At 44.6% G+C, this 16289-nt stretch overlaps 1 protein-coding gene across 3 annotated transcripts in view; it reads right to left on the minus strand.

Annotated features, from left to right (window-relative positions):
* Nucleotides 1–4620: 4620 nt before the first annotated feature.
* The window catches only part of phf24 (PHD finger protein 24), a 40375-nt gene continuing 28706 nt past the window's right edge, over nucleotides 4621–16289 (minus strand). For 2 of the 3 annotated variants that reach the window (XM_036977341.1, XM_036977340.1), the window contains exons 4-9: nucleotides 15511–15589; nucleotides 13025–13227; nucleotides 9039–9205; nucleotides 7595–7627; nucleotides 6611–6691; nucleotides 4621–6522 (exon numbers count right to left, since the gene is read on the minus strand). In XM_036977341.1, the coding sequence (XP_036833236.1) occupies nucleotides 6426–6522; nucleotides 6611–6691; nucleotides 7595–7627; nucleotides 9039–9205; nucleotides 13025–13227; nucleotides 15511–15589 (660 nt within the window). In that variant the 3' untranslated portion in view covers nucleotides 4621–6425. The remainder of the gene's footprint in view (nucleotides 6523–6610; nucleotides 6692–7594; nucleotides 7628–9038; nucleotides 9206–13024; nucleotides 13228–15510; nucleotides 15590–16289) is intronic. The other variant, XM_036977342.1, reaches the window with a different exon arrangement.

The raw sequence follows: 16289 nt of genomic DNA on the forward strand, positions 1-16289 counted from the left end.
GTTGGGTGTGCCACCTGGGAGACACACCAAACATGTGGAAGAAGGTGCTCTGGTCAGATGAAACCAAAATTGAACTTTTTGGCAACAATGTAAAACGTTATGTTTGGCGTAAAAGCAACACAGCTGAACACACCATCCCCACTGTCAAACATGGTGGTGGCAGCATCATGGTTTGGGCTTGCTTTTCTTCAGCAGGGACAGGGAAGGTGGTTAAAATTGATGGGAAGATGGATGGAGCCAAATACAGGACCATTCTGGAAGAAAACCTGATGGAGTCTGCAAAAGACCTGAGACTGGGACGGAGATTTGTCTTCCAACAAGACAATGATCCAAAACATAAAGCAAAATCTACAATGGAATGGTTCAAAAATAAACATATCCAGGTGTTAGAATGGCCAAGGCAAAGTCCAGACCTGAATCCAATCGAGAATCTGTGGAAAGAACTGAAAACTGCTGTTCACAAATGCTCTCCATCCAACCTCACTGAGCTCGAGCTGTTTTGCAAGGAGGAATGGGAATACATTTCAGTCTCTCGATGTGCAAAACTGATAGAGACATACCCCAAGCGACTTACAGCTGTAATCGCAGCAAAAGGTGGCGCTACAAAGTATTAACTTAAGGGAGCTGAATAATTTTGCACGCCCAATTTTTCAGTTTTTGATTTGTTAAAAAAGTTTGAAATATCCAATAAATGTCGTTCCACTTTATGATTGTGTCCCACTTGTTGTTGATTCTTCACAAAAAAATACAGTTTCATATCTTTATGTTTGAAGCCTGAAATGTGGCAAAAGGTCGCAAAGTTCAAGGGGGCCGAATACTTTCGCAAGGCACTATACATAAGGCATCCTCACAAACATACGGATACCCTCCAGTTTTGCTTGCTACCGCACAGGGAGCCTGTGCCCTTTGCTGTGGCTCATAATGAGGTCTCGGATCAAAGTGCTGTTCAAAGGGATGCTGGGTTGTGATGCCCACAGACAGTAGGAGGCTAATTATTACCAAGCTATCTAAAAACATAATCATTATATTATAGTAACATGGCCCCATGTTTAGAATTCAATCTTCCTTCACCCGAATGCCTTTTAGTCAAATAATGATCTTTACTTTCTAGCTGGGAGCAGGATGGTGTTGATGGTCCAGCATCCCTGTGGTGCCCTGTCTGTCAATCACACGGCACAGCATGCCCCTAGAGGCCAGGCCAGTCAGCAGTCCTTCCTCTGAGCTCAGTGGGACGTTTGTTACCCTTCACATTGATTTACACTGACCTTCATTCAGTCACACAAGAGACTCTGCATAGACACACTCTCGCTTGAATGGGCCCTGACCCTGCTGTCACTGAGTGGATCATTGCTGTTGTAAAGAATAGCAGTGCTGTGAGTTATTTTTGGGACAAAGGCTAAATCAAATTCAACTTCAAATGAAATTGTATTTGTCACACTTTGTAAAAAATTGTGGAAATGCTTACTTACCAGCCTTTCCCAACAATGCCAAGATATATATATATATTTTAAATAATAGAAAAATAATAACATGAGGAATGCATAATGAGTAACAATAACGTGGCTATATGCACAGGGTACCAGTACCAAGTCGATGTGCAGAGGTGTGAGGTAATTAAGGTAGATACAGTTGAACTCTGAAGTTTACATTCACCTTAGCCAAATACATTTAAACTCAGTTTTTCACAATTCCTGACATTTAATCCTAGTAAAAATTCCCTGTATTAGGTCAGTTAGGATCACCGCCTTATTTTAAGAATGTGAAATGTCAGAATAATAGTAGATAAATCACTCTATTTCAGCTTTAATTTCTTTCATCACATCCCCAGTGGGTCAGAAGTTTACATACACTCAATTAGTATTTGGTAACATTGCCTTTAAATAGTTTGACCCAAGTTAAACATTTCGGGTAGCCTTCCACAAGCTTCCCACAATAAGTTGGGTTAATTTTGGCCCATTCCTCCTGACAGAGATGGTGTAACTGAGTCAGTTCTGCCCACAAATTTTCCATAGGATTGAGGTCAGGGCTTTGTGATGGCCACTCCAATACCTTGACTTTGTTGTTCTTAAGCCATTTTGCCACAACTTTGGAAGTATGCTTGGGGTCATTGTCCATTTAGAAGATCCATTTGCGACCAAGCTTTAACTTCCTGACTGATGTCTTCAGATGTCTTCCTGCCTCATGAAGCCATCTATTTTGTGAAGTGCACCAGTCCCTCCTGCAGCAAAGCACACCCACAACATGATGCCCCCCGTGCTTCACGGTTGGGATGGTGTTCTTCGGCTTGCAATCCTCCCCCTTTCTTCTCCAAACATAACAATGGTCATTAATGCCAAACAGTTCGATTTTTGTTTCATCAGACCAGAGGACATTTCTCCAAAAAGAATCATCTTTGTCCCCATGTGCAGTTGCAAACCGTAGTCTGGCTTTTTTATGGTGGTTTTGGAGCAATGGCTTCTTCCTTGCTGAGCTGCCTTTCAGGTTATGTCAATATAGGACTTGTTTTACTGTGGATATAGAGACTTTTATACCTGTTTCCTCCAGCATCTTCACAAGGTCCTTTGTAGTTCTGGGATTCATTTTCACTTTTCGCACCCAAGTACGTTCATCTCTAGGAGACAGAACGCGTCTCCTTCCTGAGCGGTATGACAGCTGCGTGGTCCCATGGTGTTTATACTTGTATGCTATTGTTTGTACAGATGAACATGGTACCTTCATGCATTTGGAAATTGCTCCCAAGGATGAACCAGACTTGTGGAGGTCTACAATTTTTTTCTGAGGTCTTGGCTGATTTCTTCTGATTTTCCCATGATGTCAAGCGAAGAGGCACTGAGTTTTAAGGTAGGCCATGAAATACATCCACAGGTACACCTCCAATTGACTCAAATGATGTCAATTAGCCTATCAGAAGCTTCTAAAGCCATGACATCATTTTCTGGAATTTTCCAAGCTGTCTTAGAATTAGAATTTTCCAAGTTATCTTAGTGTATGTAAACCTCTGACCCAGTTGAATTGTGATACAGTGAATTATAAGTCAAATAATCTGTCTGTAAACAATTGTTGGAAAAATTACTTGTGTTATGCACAAAGTGCAAAAACTTGCCAAAACTATAGTTTGTTAACAAGAAATTTGTGGAGTGGTTGAAAATGAGTTTTAATAACTCCAACCTAAGTGTATGTAAACTTCTGATTTCAACTGTATGTACATATAGGTAGGGATAAAGTGACTAACCAACAGGATATATAAACAATAACAGCAGCGTGATGAGTAAAAAGAGTTTGTGCAAAATAGTTCCCCGGGCTAACTATTTAGCAGTCTTATGGCTTGGGGGTAGAAGCTGTTCAGGGTCCTGTTGGTTCCAGACTTGGTACATCGGTACCGCTTGCAGAGAGAACAGTATGAATTGGGTGGCTGGAGTCTGACAATTATTATGGCCTTGTTCTGACACCGCTTGGTATAGAGGTCCTGTCCTGGATGGCAGCGAGCTCGGCCACAGTGATGCAAGTTGCCATACCAAGCGGTAATGTAGCCAGTCAAGATGCTCTCAATGGTGCAGCTTTACAACGTTCTGAGGATCTGAGGGCCCATGCTGAATCTTTTCAGCCTCCTGAGGGGGAAGAGGCATTGTCATGCTCTCTTCACGACTGTGTTGGTCTGTATGGAGCATGATTATTCCTTAGTGATATGGCCACAGATGAACTTGAATCTCTCAACCTGCTCCACTACAGCCCTGTCGATGTTGATGGGTCTCTGACCCTCTCCCTGTAGGTCTCATTGTCATCGGTGGTAGGCCTACTGCCGTTGTGTTGTGTCGCCAAACTTAACGGTGTTGTTGGAGTCATGGAGTCGTTGGTGAACAGGGGGTACAAGAGGGGACTAAGCATGCACCCCTGAGGGGCCACAGTGTTGAGGGTCAGCGTGGTGTTTGTGTTTTTGCCTACCCTTACCACTTGGGGGCGGCCCGCCTGGAAGTCCAGGATCCAGTTGCAGAGGGAGCCATTTAATCCCAGGGTCCTTAATTTAGTGATGAGCTTGGAGGGCACTATGGTGAGCTGTAGTCAATTAACAACATTCTCACATAGATTAGTTGAGTTTCTTCGGAGCGGCCAATAAACAGAATATCATCACTTAATCTGTTATGAAAGCGTTATAAACGCTCATCTAAGAAAATATACACAAGCTTAAAACTCCATTTAGAGATGGATCCAATCTTTATTTTTCAGAAGAACAGTCTTGCAGTCTTGACAAACTCCCGGGGATAGTGTTCAGTGGTGTTGGTGGCAGTAACCACTCGCAGTAACCATTTTACTCCCAATGCAAGGTAGGGCTTCTTAGAAAACCACCAAGCCAGGAATAATGTGGATCACTCTGTGCCTTTCACGCTCACTGGCGCCACATGAACACCTGAGGGGTTTCAATGAGCCACTCCACTCAACAACACTCCAGTGAGCTGCTTAGGACACAATGGTTAGTCACTATCTATATAGTACTCTTGGAATTTATTTACAGTTTTTCACGTTTACATTTATCTTGATAGAGCAAATGGAATCTAGTAAAGACACTAACGTTTGTTCCCTGAGCATTGGACACTTAGCAAAGAAACACGTAATACATAGAGCCCATTAGGAGGGTTAATGCCATGCATTTATTTCAGCACTGTCACATATTCCCCAGCCTTTACCATCTTAACATTCAAGTACCAGACATTAGACCTTCATTACATGAGCATAAACATGATATACTGTAGCACCTGGGAAAATGTATCAACATGTTCCCCTAACTAACCCAAACTGTAATGCCACTCCATAAAGCCAATACATTTCACAGTTAATGTATAAGTCGAGTCTGAAGCAATGCTACTGCAAGTATCATGAAGGCCGAATGTGTGGGCTCCAACCTCACTCATCCTACGGAAATCCCTTTTAAATGCATGATTTCAATTCCAATAAATAACCCTCAAAAGCTGTACAATTCTAAATGTCAGTGTTCAAATAAAATATTAGAATGGCAGCAGTAGAGTATTCCACTTTGTCATGTGCAGTGGTTGTAGAAGGCTACTACAGTACAGGAGCAAATATACTTATAGGTGAATGAACAGGCCCAGCTACTGGATTAGTGTCCAATACAACAACAAATTCACAACCTTCATCATAGTCTTCGCTTAAAGATAACACATGGATCTTAAACAAGTGAGTGTAAAAATGGAGGGTAGAATAAATACAGTGTTTTAAATGCATAATAATATATGTTATTATACTTATATGGCATATGTCTCGATATATAATATTACGTATGCACATAGCTTTCATTCCTGTTTGGTACATGTGCTGATCAGGAAGCAGTTGCACTGTCAGTCTTAACACAGAAGTCTATCCGTTCATCAACCAAGATTTGAAGGGGCTTCAAAATCTCCCTCAATGACAGAGATACTATTTTACTTTCAACAATTATGATACAATACAGAAGATGATCCAATTAAGATGCTTGAACCAATAGCAGGTTATGTGATAGTCTTATGCTATCAATGCAATTCTTATCCAATTCAAAATTGATCACACAAAAGGTGTCTTAGACTGTAACATGACAAATGGAATGTATAAAGTAATCATTTAGTTTCCCCAACTCCGGTCCTCAAGTACACCAAAAGGTACATATTTGTGTTGTGGCCCCAGACAAACACACCTGATTTTACTTGTCAACTAATCATGAAGCCCTTGACAAAAACATCTGATTTAATTTGTCCGGGGCAACAACACAAATGTGTGCCGTTGGGAGAAATCAAGAACCGGGAGTTGGGAAGCACTGATTTAGGGAAAAGTGAGCCCTCCGGGAAACCCCGAGCCTTCAAAGCACCACTGAATTGTTGGCTTGTGTGTGAAAATGGGCCGTTGCCTTTTTATCCTTAGTGTTTCATGAGTGTCTATAACAAGTGGGTTGTCAGCTTGTGTTGTCATTTAACTGTCAGTAAGTACTTGTAGGTCATTGAATGTTGTTTTCAGTGGGTCGTTGATCGGTGGTGTCAGTGGGTCGTTGATCGGTGGTGTCAGTGGGTCGTTGGTGTCAGTGGGTCGTTGGTGTCAGTGGGTCATTGATCGGTTGTGTCAGTGGGTCGTTGATCGGTGGTGTCAGTGGGTCGTTGGTGTCAGTGGGTCGTTGATCGGTGGTGTCAGTGGGTCGTTGGTGTCAGTGGGTTGTTGATCGGTGGTGTCAGTGGGTCGTTGATCGGTGGTGTCAGTGGGTTGTTGATCGGTGGTTGTCGATCGGTGGTTGTCAGTGGGTCGTTGATCGGTGGTGTGAAACAGGAGATCTGTTGATGGCTTGTTCTGTCCAGTCTCTTAGTGGTGCAGTATTCCTCTATTTGCTCAGGTTTGTCCCCTATAGTGCCATGGTATATGCTCTCCCAGGCAGGGTGAGGTCTCGTGGGCTATAGTGGTAGGCGGATGTGCATGGCCAAGCTGTTGGGCCGTGCAGCCAGGATGTAGATGGCACTCTCCCTCAGGAAGTCTTCCCAGCTCACTGGTCTGGTGATGGGAACAGAGAGGTTAGGGAGCCAACTCCTCTAAACTGAGGCTTGCTTACTGCAAACACACAATTATATTTAGTACATACCTGTTGTCATCTTTCTGACTGCTTCTCTCACTGCTGGAGCTGGCTGGACTGCTCTCAGATATGGGGCCAACGTGGCTAATACTGCCTCAGGAAACACACAAACAGAAATATTGTATCACTATACACTACAATTGGTGGCATTGAGTTTCCAACATGTCTACCAAGGACAAGACACCCTTTTCTTTCAAAAAGTATTTTGTTTCAGCTGGGAAGAGGTCAGGTGCAAATATAGTGCAAAACCACATTCCCACTGAGAATGTCTCAGTGGGTTACTGAGACCAAACGACTCTCTTCCAGGCCACAGCCAAACTCATGAATTATTAACGATAGAGAAAGGTTCAAGGTCTGCTTTGTGAACCTCTATGAAAGCTTAATACTTGAACACTTGGTTACATCCTCAATCTTCTCGCACTCTCTGGCTTAATATTATGTTTACATTATACATTCTCCGGCTTAAAATGATAGACATCATATACTATAAGTAAGCTCTATGCAAAAGCTGTAAAAAAAAGAAAAAAAAAAGAAAACAGCAGCTCCTGACCTAAGAGGTGAATTAGAATGCATTCTCAGTTCTGGGCGTAGACCCTCTCACGTCAACTTAGCCCCCTGTGTCCTCAAAGCTGACAAGTGAAGCCTTCTAGAGCTTCTCACAGAAAAACAAAAGCCTATCTTTTGATCTTTCTAATGAGAGGACTGAATCGATCTTATCTAACCAACAGGGAATCATCATAGGAAGGACTCTTGGAGTATAGGCTAGACATCTCAATTGTTCTTTCAACTTTATAGCTACCACCTGTATTGTTTGATCTGTGATTTCATTATTCCTCAGGTGGACTTTATCCTGGCCTTGGTGGGTGGGGGAGTGAAATGATGGGTGGAATGTCAAAAGGGAATAGGTTGTGTGAGATTACTTGTGGATTGAGGGCTTGGATGTGCCGAAGAGAAGAAAGATACGTATAACCCATGCCGTGCTGTGTCACTTACCCACAATTCACAGGAGAACACAATCCAAAGAGTCTGTGAAGGATGGAATGGCATTACATGACATAACAATGAAGGAGGGTAACACAGGGTAGTGTATGCATGCACACACTTATTGTGAATTAATTGGTATCAGAGAGAAGGTCTAGATCACAGTGAGACCAACACTGAGATGAAGAAAGGTGAGTTATAGAAATAAAGCTAGCTTAGGTAAATTATTTCATACAGCTCAGAGCAGCCCTGAACAGGGCCAGCTCTACAAGGTAGCAAAGCCGGGCCTGGTTATGTCATAAGGTACCACCATTACCTTGTTAAGGAAGCTCATCGGATCCCAGGGTGGGGTTTCTTTCCTCACAGGCGAAAAAAAAAGTTGTTCATTTTTGCAGACAGCTAATAATAACCTAGCTAGTAGATACTAGCTTCGTTACGTTTTGGTAGCGACAAGCTGAATAATTATAGGTGGTTGGCTAAGCGTTTATCAGCATGGACATCCAAAAATGGCTGGGCACTGCCAAGAGCACACAAAAAATTAAAAAAGAGGACCATGTCGAGAGCGATCCCAAGCTCACTGATGAGCCTGCGGCAGGCCCGACCACTGAGATGGAGAAGAGCCAGGGCTTATCACCAGCAGCTCACGGGTAACATCACAACAAGCACCTGTACCTCTGTTACCCCAGTCAATAGCAACTGACAACCTGTTGCATCTAACCAAAACTGAACCAGTGGAGTTTATTGTGGCTCGAACATTCTTGCAAAGTGAAATGGCAACCACACCCAGCAACAACAAAATGGACCCCACTGAGTGTTCTTCAAAAACAGGATGGGCATTTGTCAGCAATGCAGACTGTGCTGTTGGCACTGAAATATGATTAAAAGTTGAGGCATCTACAGCAATGTGAGAAAATTCAGATGAAACCCCAGCAGTCAGCTTTAGTTCACAGCTCTCACAGGCACAGTCAATTTGCAGCATCTCACACCATGAAAAAAACTAATATTAGTTCTTCGTTTGTAGAGCAGGGTTCCCTAACTGGCGGCCTTCGATTCTCATAGATTTAAAAATTTTATTGTTGGACATAAAAGACTGAAAACACCAGTAAAATCGGCTCCAAGGGAGCTTCGGAAATCTGTTCAAGTATTCCCACGCATAATAGAAAGATACTGTATTTGATTGTATACAAATTTAAGCAAGGTTTTAAAGTATTGTGTCTTAGTACAACATTATATCCGTTTGGGCTTCTTGCAGTCAATTTGCAGTCTACAAAATATTTGTAATTATGAAAATATCATCCCGCAGCTGAATTTAGTTGATGTTCCCTGTTGTAGAGTATGAGGCGGATAGAAATGGGTCACATTGAGTAGGAGCGCCTGACTGTGAGTCTGTGACAGACATTGAATGAACTATTCAACCTCATCTCCATGAGCTCAGTCTCACCAGCGTTTTGCTCACCTCACGTTGCAGGACTGGGACTCCTTGCTGAACTTCTGAAACCAGGACTGCTGGGCCCAGCGGGTCTCTGCTCCCGTGACCACACCATCTTTATCCAGGTCCAAACCCACAAACACTGACCGCACGTGGTCTCTCTCCTTAGCACTCAACAGACGCACCAACGAGTTCTGGGAACAAGGCAGTGTTAATTTTGGCTCTCTTTTTTTAGATTTAGTCCAGTCTCATGAAAACAGTGGGCCATTTTAGTCAAATAAATGCCCTTTCATTTTAATCACATTTTCATTGCCAAATTAACCTATAGTTAACATAATCAGTGACCATGTGCACAAACATACATAGCCTTGTCCTACCAACATATTTAATGCATAACATCCTATTCTTCCCAACAGCAGAAATATGACAAACATAAACTCAGCAAAAAAAGAAACGTCCTTTTTTCAGGACCCTCTCTTCAAAAGATAATTCGTAAAAATCTAAATAACTTCACAGATCTTCATTGTAAAGGGTTTAAACACTGTTTCCCATGCTTGTTCAATGAATCATAAACAATTAAAGAACATGCACCTGTGGAACGGTCGTTAAGACTAACAGCTTACAGACTATAAGTAATTAAGATCACAGTAATGAAAACTTTGGACACTGAAGAGGCCTTTCTACCGACTCTGAAAAACACCAAAAGAAAGATGCCCAGGGTCCCTGCTCATCTGCGTGGAGGTGCCTTATGCATGCTGCAAGGGGGCATGAGGACTGCAGATGTGGCCAGGGCAATAAATTGCAATGTCCGTACTGTGAGACGCCTAAAGACAGTGCATACAGGGAGACAGGACGGACAGCTGATCGTCTTCGCAGTGGCAGACCAGGAATGTCAGTGTTCTACCATGGCCAGCAAAGTGCCCTGATCTCAATCCCATTGAGCACGTCTGGGACCTATTGGATCGGAGGGTGAGGGCTAGGGCCATTCCCCCCAGAAATGTCCGGGAACTTGCAGGTAGGTGCCTTAGTGGAACAGTGGGGTAACATCTCACAGCAAGAACTGGCAAATCTGGTGCAGTTCATGAGGAGGAGATGCACTGCAGTACTTAATGCAGCTGGTGGCCACACCAGATACTGACTGTTACTTTTGATTTTGACCCTGCCTTTGTTCAGGGACACATTATTCCATTTCTGTTAGTCTCATGTCTGTGGAACTTGTTCAGTTTGTCTCGGTTGTTGAATCTTGTTATGTTCATATATAGATTTACACATTTTAACATTTTATTTCACCTTTATTTAACCAGGTAAGCTAGTTGAGAACAAGTTCGCATTTACAACTGTGACCTGGCCAAGATAAAGCAAAGCAGTGCGACAGAAACAACACAGAGTTACACATGGAATAAACAAGCGTATACACAATGTTAAGTTTGCTAAAAATAAATGCAGTTGACAGTGAGAGGAAGTTTCTTTTTTTGCTGAGTTTATATAAGAATTAGCTGGCCATGTAAATTCCTAATTCAGCCTACATAGATATTACTCATTACATTTTAAAAAACAGAGAGAGACAGAGAGAAGCACAATCACCAGATGGTGCAGCAAAGTATTGGCAAAGTAGTGTGGGTTGCACCTCGCGTCATTGCCATTGTTGTCAATGTTCCACAGATGAATCGGCCACAATTGGGGTTTCGCCCAGTGATGTAGTTGAGTCACTTAACCGCATTTCCAAGTCCCCTGTACTCGAGTCCCAGACAAAGTCCAATTCACCAATGGTCGAGTCATAAGTCCCTATGGCTGAAGTCTAAGTCCCAGTGTTCAAGTCCTGGTCCAATTGCTCAAGTCTGAGTCACTGGGTCCACATTAACTCAAAATAACAATATTTACCAAGTCAATGTAGTGGAAAAAGGAAATTGGTCAATAAATTGTTTGCTATGCCTTTTCCTCTGTGCCGCCAAATATTTTTGGTAATGTTAACGGTTGCAAAACGTTGTGGAATGTTGCAGGTAGAAATTCCATGAATAGAAACAACGTTGTTCCTTATGCAACACGTCAGCAAAACATGTTTGTTTTACAGATCATATTTCTATATCTGAATGTTCCAAAATGTTCCGTCCTGCTGAACACGCCCTATGTTAGCTATCGCTAGCTAATAAGGTAACATAACTGAACAAGGTGTAGCCTAAAATCCGGTCCGGTCCACAAGTAGCCTAGTTTAGAATGGCCTGCTATATGCTCTATGAATGTAAATGAAATGCAGTGGGGAATGTGGGAAGGTTGAGGGAGACTACAACTTCAAAGACATTCTACTTTTCTACACTCAAGGGAGATAAAGGCATAGCTAGACTGTTGTTTTGCTATTAAACTGAATGCTGTTATTGTTTTTAATTTCGTAAAGCAGCTTGTGTTTCTTAACCAGGCAAAGGGTAGCTAACTAGAAGGCTGGTGGTGACTGGTTAGCTACAAGGAAGCAAGAGAGGGCGGTGGAGCTGGAGTGGAGCCTGTCTGCCCATACTCCCTGGAGCAGAGCCGGAGCGGAGCCTGTCTGCCCACACTCCCTGGAGCGGAGCCTGTCTGCCCACACTCCCCTGGAGCGGAGTCGAAGCGGAGCCTGTATGCCCACACTCCCTGGAGCAGAGCCGGAGCGGAGCCTGTCTGTCCACACTCCCTGGAGCGGAGCCTGTCTGTCCACACTCCCTGGAGCGGAGCCTGTATGCCCACACTCCCTGGAGCAGAGCCGGAGCGGAGCCTGTCTGCCCACACTCCCTGGAGCAGAGCCTGTCTGCCCACACTCCCTGGAGCGGAGTCGGAGCAGAGCCTGTATGCCCACACTCCCTGGAGCAGAGCCGGAGCAGAGCCTGTCTGTCCACACTCCCTGGAGCGGAGCCTGTCTGTCCACACTCCCTGGAGCAGAGCCGGAGCGGAGCCTGTATGCCCACACTCCCTGGAGCAGAGCCGGAGCGGAGCCTGTCTGTCCACACTCCCTGGAGCGGAGCCTGTATGCCCACACTCCCTGGAGCAGAGCCTGTCTGCCCACACTCCCTGGAGCGGAGCCGGAGCAGAGCCTGTCTGTCCACACTCCCTGGAGCGGAGCCTGTCTGTCCACACTCCCTGGAGCAGAGCCGGAGCGGAGCCTGTATGCCCACACTCCCTGGAGCAGAGCCGGAGCGGAGCCTGTCTGTCCACACTCCCTGGAGCGGAGCCTGTATGCCCACACTCCCTGGAGCGGAGCCGGAGCGGAGCCTGTATGCCCACACTCCCTGGAGCAGAGCCGGAGCGGAGCCTGTCTGTCCACACTCCCTGGAGCGGAGCCTGTATGCCCACACTCCCTGTAGCGGAGCCGGAGCGGAGCCTGTATGCCCACACTCCCTGGAGCGGAGCCGGAGCGGAGCCTGTATGCCCACACTCCCTGGAGCAGAGCCGGAGCGGAGCCTGTCTGTCCACACTCCCTGGAGCAGAGCCTGTCTGCCCACACTCCTTGGAGCGGAGCCGGAGCGGAGCCTGTCTGTCCACACTCCCTGGAGCAGAGCCTGTCTGCCCACACTCCCTGGAGCAGAGCCTGTCTGCCCACACTCCCTGGAGCGGAGCCGGAGCGGAGCCTGTATGCCCACACTCCCTGGAGCAGAGCCAGAGCCTGTTTGCCGCCACACATCACTTTCTCCCCTGCAGCTCACCAGCTGATGCAGGCTGTGTGCCAGGTGTGGCATGTACATCCCATTACTGAACAGAACTGCACTGCGCTTCTAATATTTATTGTGCTTATCACTGAAAAGCTCTCAATCACTCCAAAAACCCTTTCCCAGTCCACTTAGATATGATTTTGTCTCGTCTCGTTTTAGACATCTGAAATTAAAATAATGTTTGTTTAGTTATAGTTTCTGGGTCTATTTAGACAGTTATGGTCTCATCAATTGCCACTGAAAAATAGGTGTTTGAGTCACTATTTCTGTTGACGAAATGAACACTGGAACATGGGAATCCGGAGTATGTGAGTGTGAGTGTTTGATGGGTTTTGGTACCTCTGTGCGGAACTTCCTGAGCACTCCCAGGGACTCATGGTATAGGAAGTCAGACCACTCAATCTGGCCCCTCTTCTCTGAGTCCAGGGCAGCGAACTGAGCCAGTACCTCCTCTTCCTGCTCATCAGACAGGTCCTTCTCAAACAGTTGCTTGGACACAAAGTGGCGGTACTGCAGCAGCTCATCTGACACCAGGCACGACTCTACACAGCAAGAGCAAATGAAAGAAAATTAATCTCCACAAGCAGTGATCGAAAATGATTCATTTTACGAAGGTGAAATGCCTCTTGTTGATTTCCCTTCACAAAGTAGGAAACAAGGCAGTTTGTGCAGTTTTATAGCTACCTGTAAACAGACAATTGCTAACAAATACATACAGTGGGGAGAACATGTATTTGATACACTGCCGATGTTGCAGCTTTTCCTACTTAATTTTTATCATAGGTACACTTCAACCTGGGCGCGAACCCAGAGTCTCTGATGGCACAGCTAGTGCTGCAGTACAGCGCCCTTAACCACTGCGCCACCCGAGAGGCCCCTGTACAGAAACCTTTGTTTGCAATTACAGAGGTCATACGTTTCCTGTAGTTCTTGACCAGGTTTGCACACTCTGCAGCAGGGATTTTGGCCCACTCCTCCATACAGACCTTCTCCAGATCCTTCAGGTTTCGGGGCTGTCGCTGGGCAATACGGTCTTTCAGCTCCCTCCTAAGATTTTCTATTGGGTTCAGGTCTGGAGACGGGCTAGGCCACACCTTGAGATGCCACTCCTTAGTTACCCTGGCTGTGTGTTTCGGGTCGTTGTCATGCTGGAAGACCCAGCCACGACCCATCTTCAATGCTCTTACTGAGGGAAGGAGGTTGTTGGCCAAGATCTCGCGATACATGGCCCCATCCATCCTCTCCTCAATACGGTGCAGTCGTCCTGTCCCCTTTGCAGAAAAGCATCCCCAAAGAATGATGTTTCCACCTCCATGCTTCACGGTTGGGATGGTGTTCTCGGGGTTGTACTCATCCTTCTTCTTCCTCCAAACACGGCGAGTGGAGTTTACACCAAAAAGCTTTTTTTGTCTCATCAAACCACATGACCTACTCCCATTCCTCCTCCTGATCATCCAGATGGTCATTTACAAACTTCAGACGGGCCTGGACATGCGCTGGCTTGAGCAGGGGGACCTTGCATGTGCTGCAGGATTTTAATACATGACGGCGTAGTGTGTTACTAATGGTTTTCTTTGAGACTGTGGTCCCAGCTCTTTTCAGGTCATTGACCAGGTCCTGCCGTGTAGTTCTGGGCTGATCCCTCACCTTCCTCATAATCATTGATGCCCCACGAGGTGAGATCTTGCATGGAGCCCCAGACCGAGGGTGATTGACCGTTATCTTGAACTTCTTCCATTTTCTAATAATTGCGCCAACAGTTGTTGCCTTCTCACCAAGCTGCTTGCCTGTTGTCCTGTAGCCCATCCCGGCCTAGTGCAGGTCTACAATTTTATCCCTGATGTCCTTACACAGCTCCCTGGTCTTGGCCATTGTGGAAAGGTGTGAGTCTGTTGATTGAGTGTGTGGACAGGTGTCTTTTATACAGGTAACGAGTTCAAACAGGTGCAGTTAATACAGGTAATGAGTGGAGAACAGGAGGGCTTCTTAAAGAAAAACTAACAGGTCTGTGAGAGCCGGAATTCTTACTGGTTGGTAGGTGATCAAATACTTATGTCATGCAATAAAATGCAAATTAATTACTTAAAAATCATACAATGTGATTTTCTGGATTTTTGTTTTAGATTCCATCTTTCACAGTTGAAGTGTATCTATGATAAAAAAAAATACAGACCTCTACACGCTTTGTAAGTAGGAAAACCTGCAAAATCGGCAGTGTATCAAATACTTGTTCTCGCCACTGTACATTAACAGGTACAGATTCCTGTCTAGAGAATTTTTTTACTTGTAGGCATGTGCGCATTACAAAAACAGAGAGCTTTTGGCACCTTTCTGTACTCAGTAACTCACTGCGCTCAGAGGGTTGTTTCAGAGATACGTGAAGAGCTGTATGAGAATCAAATAAAATTGATTTATATAGCCCTTCTTACATCAGCTGATATCTCAAAGTGCTGTACAGAAACCCAGCCTACAACCCCAAAAAGCAAGCAATGCAGGTGTAGAAGCACAGTGGCTAGGAAAAACTCCCTAGAAAGGCCAAAACCTAGGAAGAAACCTAGAGAGGAACCAGGCTATGAGGGGTGGCCAGTCCTCTTCTGGCTGTGCCGGGTGGAGATTATATCAGAACATGGCCAAGATGTTCAAATGTTCACAAATGACCAGCAGGGTCAAATAATAATAATCACATGAGAACAGTCCTGTATGCATGTACTGATCTATTAATCTGTCAACTGTGCTGTGCCAAATAAAGCATACTTGTCCCGGCTTATGGAGATCTGTCAGCTATGAAATGTATTGTTCTCTAGAACTGCAGCAGTATGACTGACCAGGGATGATCTTGCACTGCTTGAAGGTTTCCATTAGGCTGTACATCTCCTCTTCAGTCAGAAGCAGGTTCACATTGTCCTGTGGGAGGGAAAGGTCACGGTTAAATGGGGAGAGATCTGATACAAACTGGCATCTGAAGTCAAGTCAAGTAGAAGGTACTGGAAAGCAGCACAAAGTTAGCTTGGGCGGGATACCGTATACTGAGGTATTTGGAAATAGCCTCAGGATGTTTTTTTCAATACCATCAATACCTTTGAGACGTTTTTTTTCTTCAATACATTTTTATATTTATAGCTTATTTAAGTAAATACTTCCAGTCAACTTGTGCAATACGATAGGTAATAAAGCAGATCACGGTCTTCATTTCACACGATGAAAGCGGAGCAACAGCTGAGCCAGTCATGTGTTTGTTTGAAAATAGCACAACAGGAGAAAGCAGGTGTCCCCAGCAGTGTATTGACAGGGGTTGCGTTTTATATTGAAAGGCTGCTGTTTTTGCTTCAATAGAGTGATCAGTGGCGTGCAGCTACAGTTTTCCTTCACAGAAAATACATTAGTGCAACACATTCGGCAGAAAATAGCTTCATTTACATCAGATGACAACAGAAGCGCAACACTATCTGGTTGGCAGCCACACAAGTAAATTAGCCTACATTGAAAAAGCAAGGTCTTTTTGGGCTAAAATGACACATGGCCATCATATTTCTAATGTTTAACATAGAAATAATGTAGCCAGCTACATTTCCTAATGTTTTGCTTAAAGTTAATCTTGCATTTT

The sequence above is a fragment of the Oncorhynchus mykiss genome, chromosome 5 (genome assembly GCF_013265735.2).
Source record: "Oncorhynchus mykiss isolate Arlee chromosome 5, USDA_OmykA_1.1, whole genome shotgun sequence".
NCBI classification, from domain to species: Eukaryota; Metazoa; Chordata; class Actinopteri; order Salmoniformes; family Salmonidae; genus Oncorhynchus; species Oncorhynchus mykiss.